Genomic DNA, 12,918 nt, shown 5'->3' on the forward strand with positions numbered 1-12,918 from the left:
GAAGGATCCCCCGGCTGTTTGCCAGGCTTCGGTAATAGCACCAATTTCTGCCGTTTCCATCGATCTGGGAAGTTTCCTTCATCCATGCATCTCTGGAGGCAGCTCCTGAACATATCTGGATTGGCAAGAATGGCGTGTTTAAGGGCCATGTTTGGAATACCATCCGGGCCTGGCGCCTTATTGAGCTTAAGTTTTCTTGCGGCTACGATAAGCTCTTCGTTAGTCACTAGCGGTGTAGCGGGCCAGTCCGATGGTTCATGTGTCGAAAACAATCCCTCTACTATACCGGCTAACATCTCTGGGGATCATTCAGGAGGTGTGCTATTGGTCCTAGACATCACTATCCTGTATGCATCACCCCCGGGGTGTCATTTGCCATCCTGCACAGCTGTTCGAAGCAGGCTCGCTTGCTACATTTAATCTCGTAGTTCAGGGCTCTGCTCGCTGTCCGGAATACCCCTCGTCTATCGAGTCGCTCAGCGTCTGTTCTAGCACGTCGCAACTTTTTTTTTTTTTTTTTAAACTTTATTAATGTGAGCACGTCGCAACCTTCTTTTAGCTTTAAGACAGGTTCTACGAAGATCTGCAATCGTGTCAGACCACCAGTACACTGGTTGTCGATTTCCTGGGGGCTGGGTCTTCCTTGGCATCGCCACGTCGCAAGCACGTGTAAGTACTTCCGTCAGGTCGTTACCGCTTAGTCCTGTAGTCCTACTCTCCCAGCGCAGCGCCTCCACCAACAGCTCTTGATTGAACTGTGAAGTGCGCCACCCGGGATCCGTTGCACCACCTCTTCTCGTCGTAGTTCTCCGGGTATACTCGACCATAAAACGTACTTCCTGATGGTCGCTAGAAGTATGACCCTCGTGGACCATCCATCCCGGTTCTTCAGTCCACCCTGCGCTGCAGAAGGTGACGTCGATACATGAATCACCGCTCGGTCCTCTGAACGTTGGCACTTGACCTTCGTTCAGCAGAACTACGTTCAATACCGCTAGTGACTCTAGCAGGATATGACCTCTAGCGTTAGTAAACCGGGAACCCCAGTCCACTGCCCACGCATTGAAGTCACCTGCTACAACTACTGGTTTAAGGCCAGTTAGTTTCGCCGCAAGAATATCAACTACCCTAGTGTACTGCTCTATACTCCATCTAGGAGGACAGTAGCAGCTACAAAAGTAAACACCGTTTACCTTTGCTATGACGAAACCCTCATCGTTAGGAGAAGATATTATCTTCTGGATGGGGTAGCGCCCACAAGTCCAGCTGCCGTTTCCAGCAGGGATGCGGAATGGGTCAGACAGCAAGGCAACATCAGCTTTACACTCGATAACCGACTGTTGTAGCAGCAGCTGGGCCGCCTCGCAGTGGTTCAAGTTTAGCTGTGTTACTTGCATGTCTGGACCCTTCTAGAGGCCGGACAGGTCTGCGCACCGGTGAGATGCCTGTTGTCTGCCCCCGTAGGACAGATCAGGCATCTCGGTGCAGCCTGGCAGGTGCGAGCCTGGTGGTTTTCGGCTCCGCACCTACGGCACAGCTTACTACGGTCAGGTCCCTTACAGTCATAGGACTTATGACCGTGGCCAAGGCACCTGTAGCAGGCCTGATTGGGTTGGATTGTGCTCAGCGAGCACACCGACCAACCCACCTTCAGTTTTACCTTATCCAGCACCTTCTTGGCCTCAGCCATAGGTACTTGGAATGAGGCAACCTGCATTCCCGCAAAGCCTTTGCGTAACCGAATCGCGGATTCCTGGATCTCGACATTACACTGATCCTTCAGTGCGTCTACCAGGTCTCCGGCTTCGGTTATTTCATCCATGCCCTTGCACTGAATGTTCAGGACTGGGCACAGGGCTCTAACCTGGACCCTGTCACCCAGGACCTCTTCCGTCAACTTTTATACTCGGAACTCTTCCGAGTAGCATCCCGCTTCAAGACGAGAATCATCTCGCCTTTGCGCGTTCTTCGGATGCAGTTGACATCCCCTCCTAGACTAGAGAGCTTCTCGGTGCCTCTCATAGTCTTTAGGACTTCGGCGTAGCTTTTATCGTCAGCCTTGACAATGATCGCTTCACCTCTATCCTTCCGCTTGCCACTCCCACTATAGAAGGCGCACCCTTTTCCTCACGGGCTCTACCCTTCTTAGCGGTGGCTGGATCCTTTCCCTTGGTCGCACTCCTTGCGACCTGCTGGCGGCTTCTTTTCGCCTTTTAAGGATTCACTACCTTTGTCCATGGTAGATCTTCCTCCCGGCGGTCCTCCGGTATCTTCCTAGGTGGAGGTACCATTTTCCTCTCGGTCTCCACTCGGACGTCCGTGCCGAGGCTTTATTAGCTACTTTCAGGTCCGCCTCCTGCGTGACCCTACTAAGCTTAGGAGTTGCTCCGCTGTTAGCCATACGCCGTTTAAGTTCTGCAGTCTGACTCTCCGCCAGCTGTTTCCCTTCTGCAAGGAGCCGAATCTTCGATTCGGCCTCCTTCGAGGCCTTCTTGGCTTGGCTAACCGCCAATTCCTTTTCCTCAGTAAGAAGACGGATCTTGTGCTCCGCCTCCTTACTGGCTTCCAGCAAGGACTTCCACTCCGACTTCGCCTCCACGACTAGAGCGCAGAGGGTCAGTACGGCCTGTTTCAAGTCCTTACTATAATTTACTCGGTTGTCCAGGAAGGACATGATTACGTCCGAAACGTCCGTAATCACTTCCATCCTCGCCGTGGATAGTCATCACCGAGTTAATGACTTTGGTCAGAGTGGGGCCGTCCATCTTAACATCCACCGGCACCTCTTCCGACCCTCCACGTGCTCCGCCATCGCCTCCCCCCGGCGATCTTTGGGGTGACCGATCAAGGCCACTGCGCCTGGCGAAAGGGTTCTCCTTGTCGCCATTCGCCTCACCTCCCTCCTTCGTCGATTTTGTAGTTTTTAATGGGTAACTCATGTCTGTTGGGTCCCCCTTGCGGCTGCTGTCGAATCCTGTTGGTGTAGTCGCCTTCGCGATCCCATGGTTATCTATACATACCTTGCGGCATGCAGGGAGGCCATGCGAGGGTTGACACTTTCGTGTTCAGAGCCAGATCAGCGCTAGTCAGGAAGGAGCATCTGAGCCTACTCCCACTCAGCTACCAGCTGAGCCACAGGATTGTACCGCGTGCCACAAGGCCTGCCACGGTTTTAGAGGACGGAAGACAGCCTGGCCATTAGCCCATTCGCCGTTTCAGGTCGGTGTCACCCGGCCTTACTAAGAGAATAGAATAACCAGACTACCAGCCCTTGCGTTCACAATATCTCAATATCCAAAAACAAGACCAATAACATGCAACCAGTATACCATAATCAGGATCTTACTGGGATCAATCCTGATGTGCCAATGGCACTCCCTGGGCTTGTGCTTTTGAAGCGGCACACAGTCGCTTTGATAGAGTCTGCTTACGGGCACTTGTGGTTTTTTGGGAGGGATTTTAGCAGAGCCCACTGCTAAATCCCACCACGCCCTAGGCAGTTCTCCCTGACTCGCAGACAGCTGGGGAGGGGTCGTCAAGCCCTTGGACATGGTCCATGCTGTCCCTGCTGTCCCTGCTGCCCCCATGGTCAGCCTACCTGTAGCTGACAATGTGAGCGTAGTAGATCTTACACCGTAACACACCACGCAAAGGTGTCTACCCAACGTTACGTTGCTGGATACTGTTTGATGATAAACAGAACTTCAGTACGTTTACGACTTTACGAACGGAATGTCGCACTGCTATGGCCTTTTCAGCTTTGTGTTTTATTGGCGATTCCTCGTTTATTGAAAAATATCTGATTTTTTTTGCGGATTCTTCTATTTGGAAAATTATTAGGTTAATCATAACAAAAGCCTCCGTTAAGGACAATCCCCACGGAATCCAAATTTGAAAGTATTTGCTTTTGGAGGACACACCACTCAATGCGGAAGCAACAACTGTCATTTTTATTATTTCACGCATGCTGCGACGATTCAATAACCATTGGTTGATCGATCCAACGATCCAATAACTCGCACTTGAATTCCATCGCGCATCAGATTTGCAAATTTGAGTTTTTAAATGCCTTATGACTCAGATAATCGTTCATGATTCGACTTGCTAGTTGCATCCTTACATATTTTTTTACGAGTTCGAAGCAAAAATTACAACATATGTACGTAGAACTTTCCAACCAAATTTGAGAAAAATAGGTCTTGAAACCAACAGACCCCCCCCTGCCTGACAAATAGCCCCCACCCCCCTGACAAATAGCAAAACAATATGCCAAAGCTATCATCTCCACTACATATTAAGACTCGGAAATGCAAAAAATTGAACATATTGTTGCTTATTCAACTATGATACACAACCATGTTCTCGCTTGTAATGTGCAACATTTCCATTGTCGTTAACTATGCTGTTTATTTAGCCAACGATTATAAATATCTACTACAAACCATCAATACTGGTTTATGAAGATGCGTTATCTGTAAATCGCATTCCACGAGTACGAACTGTGCTAGCGGAGATTTCCGTTTGGCTCCCACCGACCGGAGAATGCAATTCGCGAATTTTGCTTTCTTCCATTCCTCAGCTGGCTTGCGCGCTGGCGCTGGTAGCGTACAGCGTAGTGTTGCCGATGGTCATGGTGGTGTTTGTCTGTTTGCGTGCCCATCGCTCCAAACGTTCCATCGTTTCCATTCTATACTGACGACGACACGGCGGTTGTTGTTCGCGTTCGTTGTGGCGGCAAGGGGGAACACTAAATAAGGCACAAGTTTGACAGAACAATTCCAACTTTCCTACGTAGGTTGGGTACATGTAGTGAGATGTAGTGCAGTTAGCACGCGAGTCATTAGCCCCACCATCATCAGTATCGTTCCGTTCATGTCGTTGGTATCATCTCGCAGCTGTGTCTTCTAATAACTTGAGTAATATTCGAGAAATTGTTCAGCCGAACGAAAAGCGAAGTTCAATATCGCCGATACGTTTGTTGAAAGAACTCCGTCACGATACTATTGACTCACTTTCGGGTTGAAAATAGCGATTTTCATTTGCGTGGAAGAATACCTTTGTCGGTCGAACCAACATCCAGTCGGCTGTGAAAGTTCAGTGAAAAGTGCGGTGCTTGTGAAGAGACGTGAGAGATTACGCAAAGATCTGTTGGGTGGAGGAAGTGTCTAGTGTTTCCGAAAATAATTGATTGAATTATAATCGATCCATTGTGTCGGGCGGTGGCACACGAGTGATTTATTTCCGTCTGGTGTCTGAGAAGATAAGGCAGGAAACATCCCAAATAGAGCAGTTTAGTGTAGCTCTGATAAGATAGATAACCCATTCTTTCGTTGCGACAAAATGAAAGCGATGATGACCTTGGAGGAAGTCTTGAATCTTTGCGGTATGATTGCCTACTGTCAAGAGGTAAGAAAGTCATATTCCCTTAGTACATAAAACTGAGATTTAAACCGAAGACCTTGACAGGAAAACCATGCCCTTTATGAGAATGTTGGCTGAAAATTTTCCATTATGCAGTAATGTTTGTCTATTATTTTTTCTTTCCTGCTGGATGACGTCTCTAACCTTCACAGACCTTCATGAGGTTAGCAGTCGCTCCAGCAAGTGGTGGGGAAATGGAGTGCGGTGTATGTGAACTTCAATATATCATGTTTACATGCTGGCTGGGTGGCATCCACACGGATTATCGTTGTTTGTTTTGGTCCTATTCGATATGAAGACTGTCAGGGCTTTCGTTGGTTATCAGAATCTATATAGATTGTATTGTGACAGTTTCGTATTCCATCACATCGGTCGGTGGCAGCAACATGTAACTGGAAAACATTGCATTGAGCACGCATACTATCACGGTGGGTTCCGGCGCCCTTACACGCGACGTGATATTGTGTTTGTTGTGGAGCAAACACGTGTTACTTATGCAGATATTTAGCAGTGGTAGTTTGCAAACCCCTTCGGATCTGAATGACTAGATAGGCATTTTATTAGTGCATCCTATCAGTCGTTTAATCTACAATTATTTAGTTATTATTAATATTACCAACAAAATTTAATCTTATCATTTATGTAGGGTAGAATACGGAATTGGCAGGGTGCGACAGTTGTTGGCACCCTCAAAAATATTTGCGTTTTCCAGCAAACAGACACTATGTATTCATGAACATAATCTAGATCCAATCACAGAATTTCAAGTCTAGGCTTTCATTTGAATAAGTTATTTGTATACAATTAGCAATATTTGATAAATTAATCATCGAAATAAATGTGCATCTGCGTAATCCTTGCCATTATTGCATCGCCCAAGAAAGCAGCACATGAATAGCAAACTTTTACTTACTTTTTTGGATCGTCTGTTTCTCCTCTTTATTGTGTATGATACGACAAATTTAGTAAGTAAACAGGGTGTCTACTCATCTGTAAAAACAAAATTCCCTGATTTTTCCAGGTTTTTTCCAGGCGTTTTACATTAATTTACAGGCAAAAACAAACGTGCCATATATAGATTTCAGCAGCAATATAATCAATTAAAAAAGTAGTGCGAAAATTATTATTTTGAAGAATATTTCAGTGGCTTCACAAAACAATGTTGTAAATTACTTATGAAATTCCTCCAGGAATTTTGCAAGTTCACCCCCCCTCGCAAGTTCACCCAGAAATTTCTTCAGCCATTCAATCAAAATTCCTTCAGGTATTCCTTTGAAAATTCCTCCATAGATTCCATCGGAAAATCCTCCGGATTTTAGGAATTGCTTCAGAACTTCCCCCAGGATTTAATTTGAAAATTTCTTTGCTAAAACTTGAGAAAACATCTCAAGGAATTGTTTCGGAAATTCCTTTAAAGATGCATTTGCCGATTCCTTTACGATTTTGTTTTAATTCCTTGAGGTGTTTGTTCGAAAATGTCTTGGGAAAATCCCTCGTAAGTACCTTTATAAAATATTTTATAAAATACTGTTTCTTTTAAAGAAACTTAAGAAAACTTCTTAAGGAAATATGTTTGGGAATTTCTTCGAGAAATCCTTCAGAACTTCTTACAAAAACTCCTTCAGGAAATGTGTTGATGCAAAAATATGAGATTGCTGGGTCCATGACGATAGGTATAAGGACGTTAGACATAATATCTTCTTTATGTCGTGGGCTGTTTTTCAAGCATTTTATGCTTAACATCTTTTATGCTTAACTTCCTTATACCTGTTCGCGTGACCAACATCTACTCTGTTTAGACCTAGCACCCAAAGTACCGGTACTATAAGGGCGAAGCCAGAGTAAACGCGACGTGCGACGCGACGCGACGCGACAGTGCAATTTGACAGCCTGTTGATAATGATTGTTATTCTTTTACGTGAGTCGCGTCGCGTCGCATCGCTCGTCGCGTTTACTCCAACCCCGTGAAACAAGCACTAGTTCTTGAAGCCACCGTTTGTTGGTGTGGCGCTAGTGCTGTTCTTGAAATTTAAAGCTCCGTTCATATTGTACCGTATATTTCGCGCGGGTATTTAATTATGTATCGCAAAATGATTTTCGATCGTGAAAATTTAAATTTTAATAACTTAAGTTATATTGTTCTGTTTTCTTCATTTATCCAGCATTTTACGTGCGGTAATAGCTGCCACAATACAATTCAAGACAAAATTTTCAAAACGACTTATCTGCTTTTGTAAACAAAGATTCAAACGACGATTTAACGAATCTGATAGCTCTCCCACGCAAACCAGCACCATCAATAGGTAGGTGAAGGTTTCCGCTACCTGTTGATGGTGTTGGTTTGCGTGGGAGGGCAATCAGATTCGTCAAATCGTCGTTTGAATCTTTGTTTACAAAAGCAGATACGTCGTTTTCAAAATTTTGTCTTGAATTATCATCAAAGTCAGCCGAAATGATCACCGAAAAAAAAACAATAAATTAATTTCAATAGCCGCCACAATTTAACATGTTCTGGTAAGGTGCAATCTATTTGACTTTTGTCTTGTGTCGTTTGTCATCGCAGCGATCATCATCATCCTCATGAATTTATCATTATTGGCGAATAAAGGTTGCATGAAGAAGAGGAAGTCTCAGTATAATATTTGAAAAAAATGCACGAGGAAACATACGGGAAGTGTTTTAAAATTCTTCTCAAAAATTTTAGGAGCAATTTGATTTAAAACGGTTAGCAGTTTTTTCGCAATTTTTCGATTTCAAATTTTATTTTGTGATATCATACTTGATACATAGTATGACAAAAGTCAAACCCCGTACTGTTTTCCGTTTTAAATCAAACTACTTCTAGACATTCCAAAATAAGCGGCCGTTAGCGCTGGTAAGATGCTGTAGATGACCACAATTATCATTCGATTTTGACAATTTAGGGATGCCTGGACCGGAAATTTACCGAAAATTAGGGTAACCAACTTGATTTGGACCCCTACATATTTTGGACCTCCTGTTGACATTTTATTGATATCTGAACTAAATTCAATGCCGCTGCTGCATCCCGCATGGTCTTTATGTAAATAAGATTGCTGCGAATGTGTTTAACTATTTTCATGTGCGAAAATAACGATATTTGGATGAAATGTTGATGAAATCATTTTTTTCAAGAAGGCAAGCGTTACAATGCGTTACGCTTCAAAGCATACATCATTGAATATCTCAGAACGAACACAATTACTTCATGTTGAAATTAAATCGATGCAATCTTCTCATTGATGCATGTCAATCGAAAGATATGACTTTGCTTTAGCTCAAATGACCTGATTGACCAAATTGAAAATTCGTTTTTGAACAAACTAAAAAGGGGGGTGTCCAAAATGTGTACATTTGGGGGTTAAATTTAAGCGTTAAATTTAAGAGACTAAAAATAATAACTATCGAGCTGCCAATGATCATGCACCAAAAGATATTTTAGTTACCAGATAAAGATTGTCGCTTCGGTTCCCTTTGTTCTGCTGTCCGAAACATGTTGGGTACCTACCTGTCAAATCGTATGTATTTTTCCATTTTGACATTTAGATCCCCTATCCTCGACAGCAAAAGATGTTCGGGACAGCGACGACAGCGACAATGTTTATCTGGTAACTAAAATATGTTTTCATGTACCGGAAAAAAGTTCTTTTAGCTGACGAGAAACCTAACCATACTGCTCATGTCGCAAATGTATAACATTTGAATTTTTTATCGATTACACTAGTCAACAGTGTTTTACTCCCTTCAACCATTCTCAGTGTACTTGAAAGATTTTTCTTCGCTGAATTCAGTCATGTATTCAGATTTTTTGTAACACGTCCAGTTTTTGAGAAATACGAGTTTAAATTCACAAAACTACGTATTCTTATGGGAATTTGGTTTCTCTGTTCTATAAAGCTAGTTTTCGGTTTATAATTTTGAGAAAGAGGTTTGAATTATATAGAAGAAATCATACAAGAGCTAAGTAAGTTGTTGAATCTTATTTGACATGTTCATTTGTTGTGAAAAACGGAATTGATTTAACAAAAGTACGTATTTTCATAGAAATTTGGATTCTCTCCTCTGCAAAGCTGAATTTCGGCTTTTCACTTTGAAAATAAAGTTTGAATTTTGTAGAATGGGCCTTGAAGAATGCATGTGGGCTGTTGGATTTCATTTGGCACGTACATTTGTTGTGAAAAACGGAATTTCATTCTCAAAAGTACGTCTTTTCATAGAAATTTGGTTTCTTTCCTCTGCAAAGCTGAATTTCGACTCCTCACTTTTAGAATAAAGTTTGAATTTTGTAGAATGGGCCTTGAAGAATGCATGTGGGCTGTTGGATTTCATTTGGCACGTACATTTGTTGTGAAAAACGGAATTTCATTCTCAAAAGTACGTCTTTTCATAGAAATTTGGTTTCTCTCCTCTGCAAAGCTGAATTTCGGCTCCTCACTTTTAGAATAAAGTTTGAATTTTGTAGAATGGGCCTTGTAGAATGCATGTGGGTTGTTGGATTTCATTTGGCACGTACATTTGTTCGAAAAACGGAATTTCATTCACAAAAGTACGTATTTTCATAGAAATTTGGTTTCTCTCCTCTGCAAAGCTGAATTTCGGCTCCTCACTTTTAGAATAAAGTTTGAATTTTGTAGAATGGGCCTTGAAGAATGCATGTGGGCTGTTGGATTTCATTTGGCACGTACATTTGTTGTGAAAAACGGAATTTCATTCTCAAAAGTACGTCTTTTCATAGAAATTTGGTTTCTTTCCTCTGCAAAGCTGAATTTCGGCTCCTCACTTTTAGAATAAAGTTTGAATTTTGTAGAATGGGCCTTGTTGAATGCATGCGGGTTGTTGGATTTCATTTGGCTCGTACATTTGTTGTGAAAAACGGAGTTCCATTCACAAAACTACGTCTTTTCATAGAAATTTGGTTTCTTTCCTCTGCAAAGCTGAATTTCGGCTCCTCACTTTTAGAATAAAACTTGAATGTTGTAGAATGGGCCTTGTAGATTGCATGCGGGTTGTTGGATTTTTTTGGCACGTACATTTGTTGTGAAAAACGGAATTTCATTCACAAAAGTACGTCTTTTCATAGAAATTTGGTGTCTCTCCTATGCAAAGTTGAATTTCGACTCTTCACTTTTAGAATAAAGTTTGAATTTTGTAAAATGGGACTTGTGAAATGCATGTCGGTTGCTGGATTTCATTTAGCACGTTCATTTGTTGTCAAAAACGGAATTTAATTAACAAAAGTACGTATTTTCATAGAAATTCGGCTTCTCTGTTTTGTGAAGCCAAAAAATCCGTTTTTCACAACAAATCAAAGCGCCAAATGTCATCCAACCAACCATATGCATTCTGCAAGGCCTATTCTACAAAATTCAAACTTTATTCCCAAAGTGAGGAGCCGAAATTCAGCTTTGCAGAGGAGAGAAACCAAATTTCTATGAAAAGACGTACTTTTGTGAATTAAATTCCGTTTTTCACAACAAATGTACGTGCCAAAAAAATCCAACAACCCACATGCATTCTACAAGGCCCATTCTACAAAATTCAAGTTTTATTCTAAAATTGAGGAGTCGAAATGCAGCTTTGCAGAGGAGAGAAACCAAATGTTCAGGAAAATACGTACTTTTGTGAATAAAATTCCGTTTTTCACAACAAATGTACGTGCCAAACGAGATCCAACAACCCACGTGCATTCTTCAAGGCCCATTCTACAAAATTCAAACTTTCTTCTAAAAGTGAGGAGCCGAAATTCGGCTTTGCAGAGGAAAGAAACCAAATTTCTATGAAAAGACGTACTTTTGTGAATTAAATTCCGTTTTTCACAACAAATGTACGTGCCAAAAAAAAAATCCAACAACTCACATGCATTCTACAAGGCCCATTCTACAAAATTCAAGTTTTATTCTAAAAGTGAGGAGTCGAAATTCAGCTTTGCAGAGGAGAGAAACCAAATTTCTTTGAAAAGACGTACTTTTGTGAATGAAATTCCGTTTTTCACAACAAATGTACGTGCCAAAAAAAATCCAACAACCCACATGCATTCTACAAGGCCCATTCTACAAAATTCAAACTTTATTCTAAAAGTGAGGAGTCGAAATTCAGCTTTGCAGAGGAGAGAAACCAAATTTCTATGAAAAGACGTACTTTTGTGAATTAAATTCCGTTTTTCACAACAAATGTACGTGCCAAAAAAAATCCAACAACCCACATGCATTCTACAAGGCCCATTCTACAAAATTCAAGTTTTATTCTAAAAGTGAGGAGTCGAAATTCAGCTTTGCAGAGGAGAGAAACCAAATGTTCATGAAAATACGTACTTTTGTGAATTAAATTCCGTTTTTCACAACAAATGTACGTGCCAAATGAAATCCAACAACCCACATGCATTCTACAAGGCCCATTCTACAAAATTCAAACTTTATTCTAAAAGTGAGGAGTCGAAATTCAGCTTTGCAGAGGAGAAAAACCAAATTTCTATGAAAAGACGTACTTTTGTGAATTAAATTCCGTTTTTCTCAACAAATGTACGTGCCAAAAAAATCCAACAACCCACATGCATTCTACAAGGCCCATTCTACAAAATTCAAACTTTATTCTAAAAGTGAGGAGTCGAAATTCAGCTTTGCAGAGGAGAAAAACCAAATTTCTATGAAAAGACGTACTTTTGTGAATTAAATTCCGTTTTTCACAACAAATGTACGTGCCAAAAAAAATCCAACAACTCACATGCATTCTACAAGGCCCATTCTACAAAATTCAAGTTTTATTCTAAAAGTGAGGAGTCGAAATTCAGCTTTGGAGAGGAGAGAAACCAAATTTCTATGAAAAGACGTACTTTTGTGAATTAAATTCCGTTTTTAACAACAAATGTACGTGCCAAAAAAAATCCAACAACCCACATGCATTCTACAAGGCCCATTCTACAAAATTCAAACTTTATTCTAAAAGTGAGGAGTCGAAATTCAGCTTTGCAGAGGAGAGAAACCAAATTTCTATGAGAAGACGTACTTTTGTGAATGAAATTCCGTTTTTCACAACAAATGTACGTGCCAAAAAAAATCCAACAACTCACATGCATTCTACAAGGCCCATTCTACAAAATTCAAGTTTTATTCTAAAAGTGAGGAGTCGAAATTCAGCTTTGCAGAGGAGAGAAACCAAATTTCTATGAGAAGACGTACTTTTGTGAATGAAATTCCGTTTTTCACAACAAATGTAAGTGCCAAATGAAATCCAACAACCCACGTGCATTCTACAAGGCCCATTCTACAAAATTCAAACTTTATTCTAAAAGTGAGTGTAGCGAGTAGGGTTAGAACTAGATTAATGAGTAAACTATTCATAGAGTGCATAATTGAGTTATGGTAATTCGATGATTCATTCTAGAGCGAGTAAACCAGAGACCGATTCTGTTCATTAAATTCTAAACGAACGCACGCGTTTTCGACATCGTTGAAAAAAAATGGTAGGGAAGCGGCCGAA

At 41.6% G+C, this 12,918-nt stretch overlaps 1 protein-coding gene across 1 annotated transcript in view; it reads left to right on the forward strand.

Annotated features, from left to right (window-relative positions):
• The first annotated feature begins 4,745 nt into the window (after positions 1-4,745).
• The window catches only part of LOC134205712 (calcium-binding mitochondrial carrier protein Aralar1), a 76,423-nt gene continuing 68,250 nt past the window's right edge, over positions 4,746-12,918 (forward strand). Inside the window, exon 1 of the mRNA XM_062681251.1 lies at positions 4,746-5,406. Within this exon, the coding sequence (XP_062537235.1) occupies positions 5,341-5,406 (66 nt within the window). The 5' untranslated portion in view covers positions 4,746-5,340. The remainder of the gene's footprint in view (positions 5,407-12,918) is intronic.

Source organism: Armigeres subalbatus, chromosome 1 (genome assembly GCF_024139115.2).
Source record: "Armigeres subalbatus isolate Guangzhou_Male chromosome 1, GZ_Asu_2, whole genome shotgun sequence".
NCBI classification, from domain to species: domain Eukaryota; kingdom Metazoa; phylum Arthropoda; class Insecta; order Diptera; family Culicidae; genus Armigeres; species Armigeres subalbatus.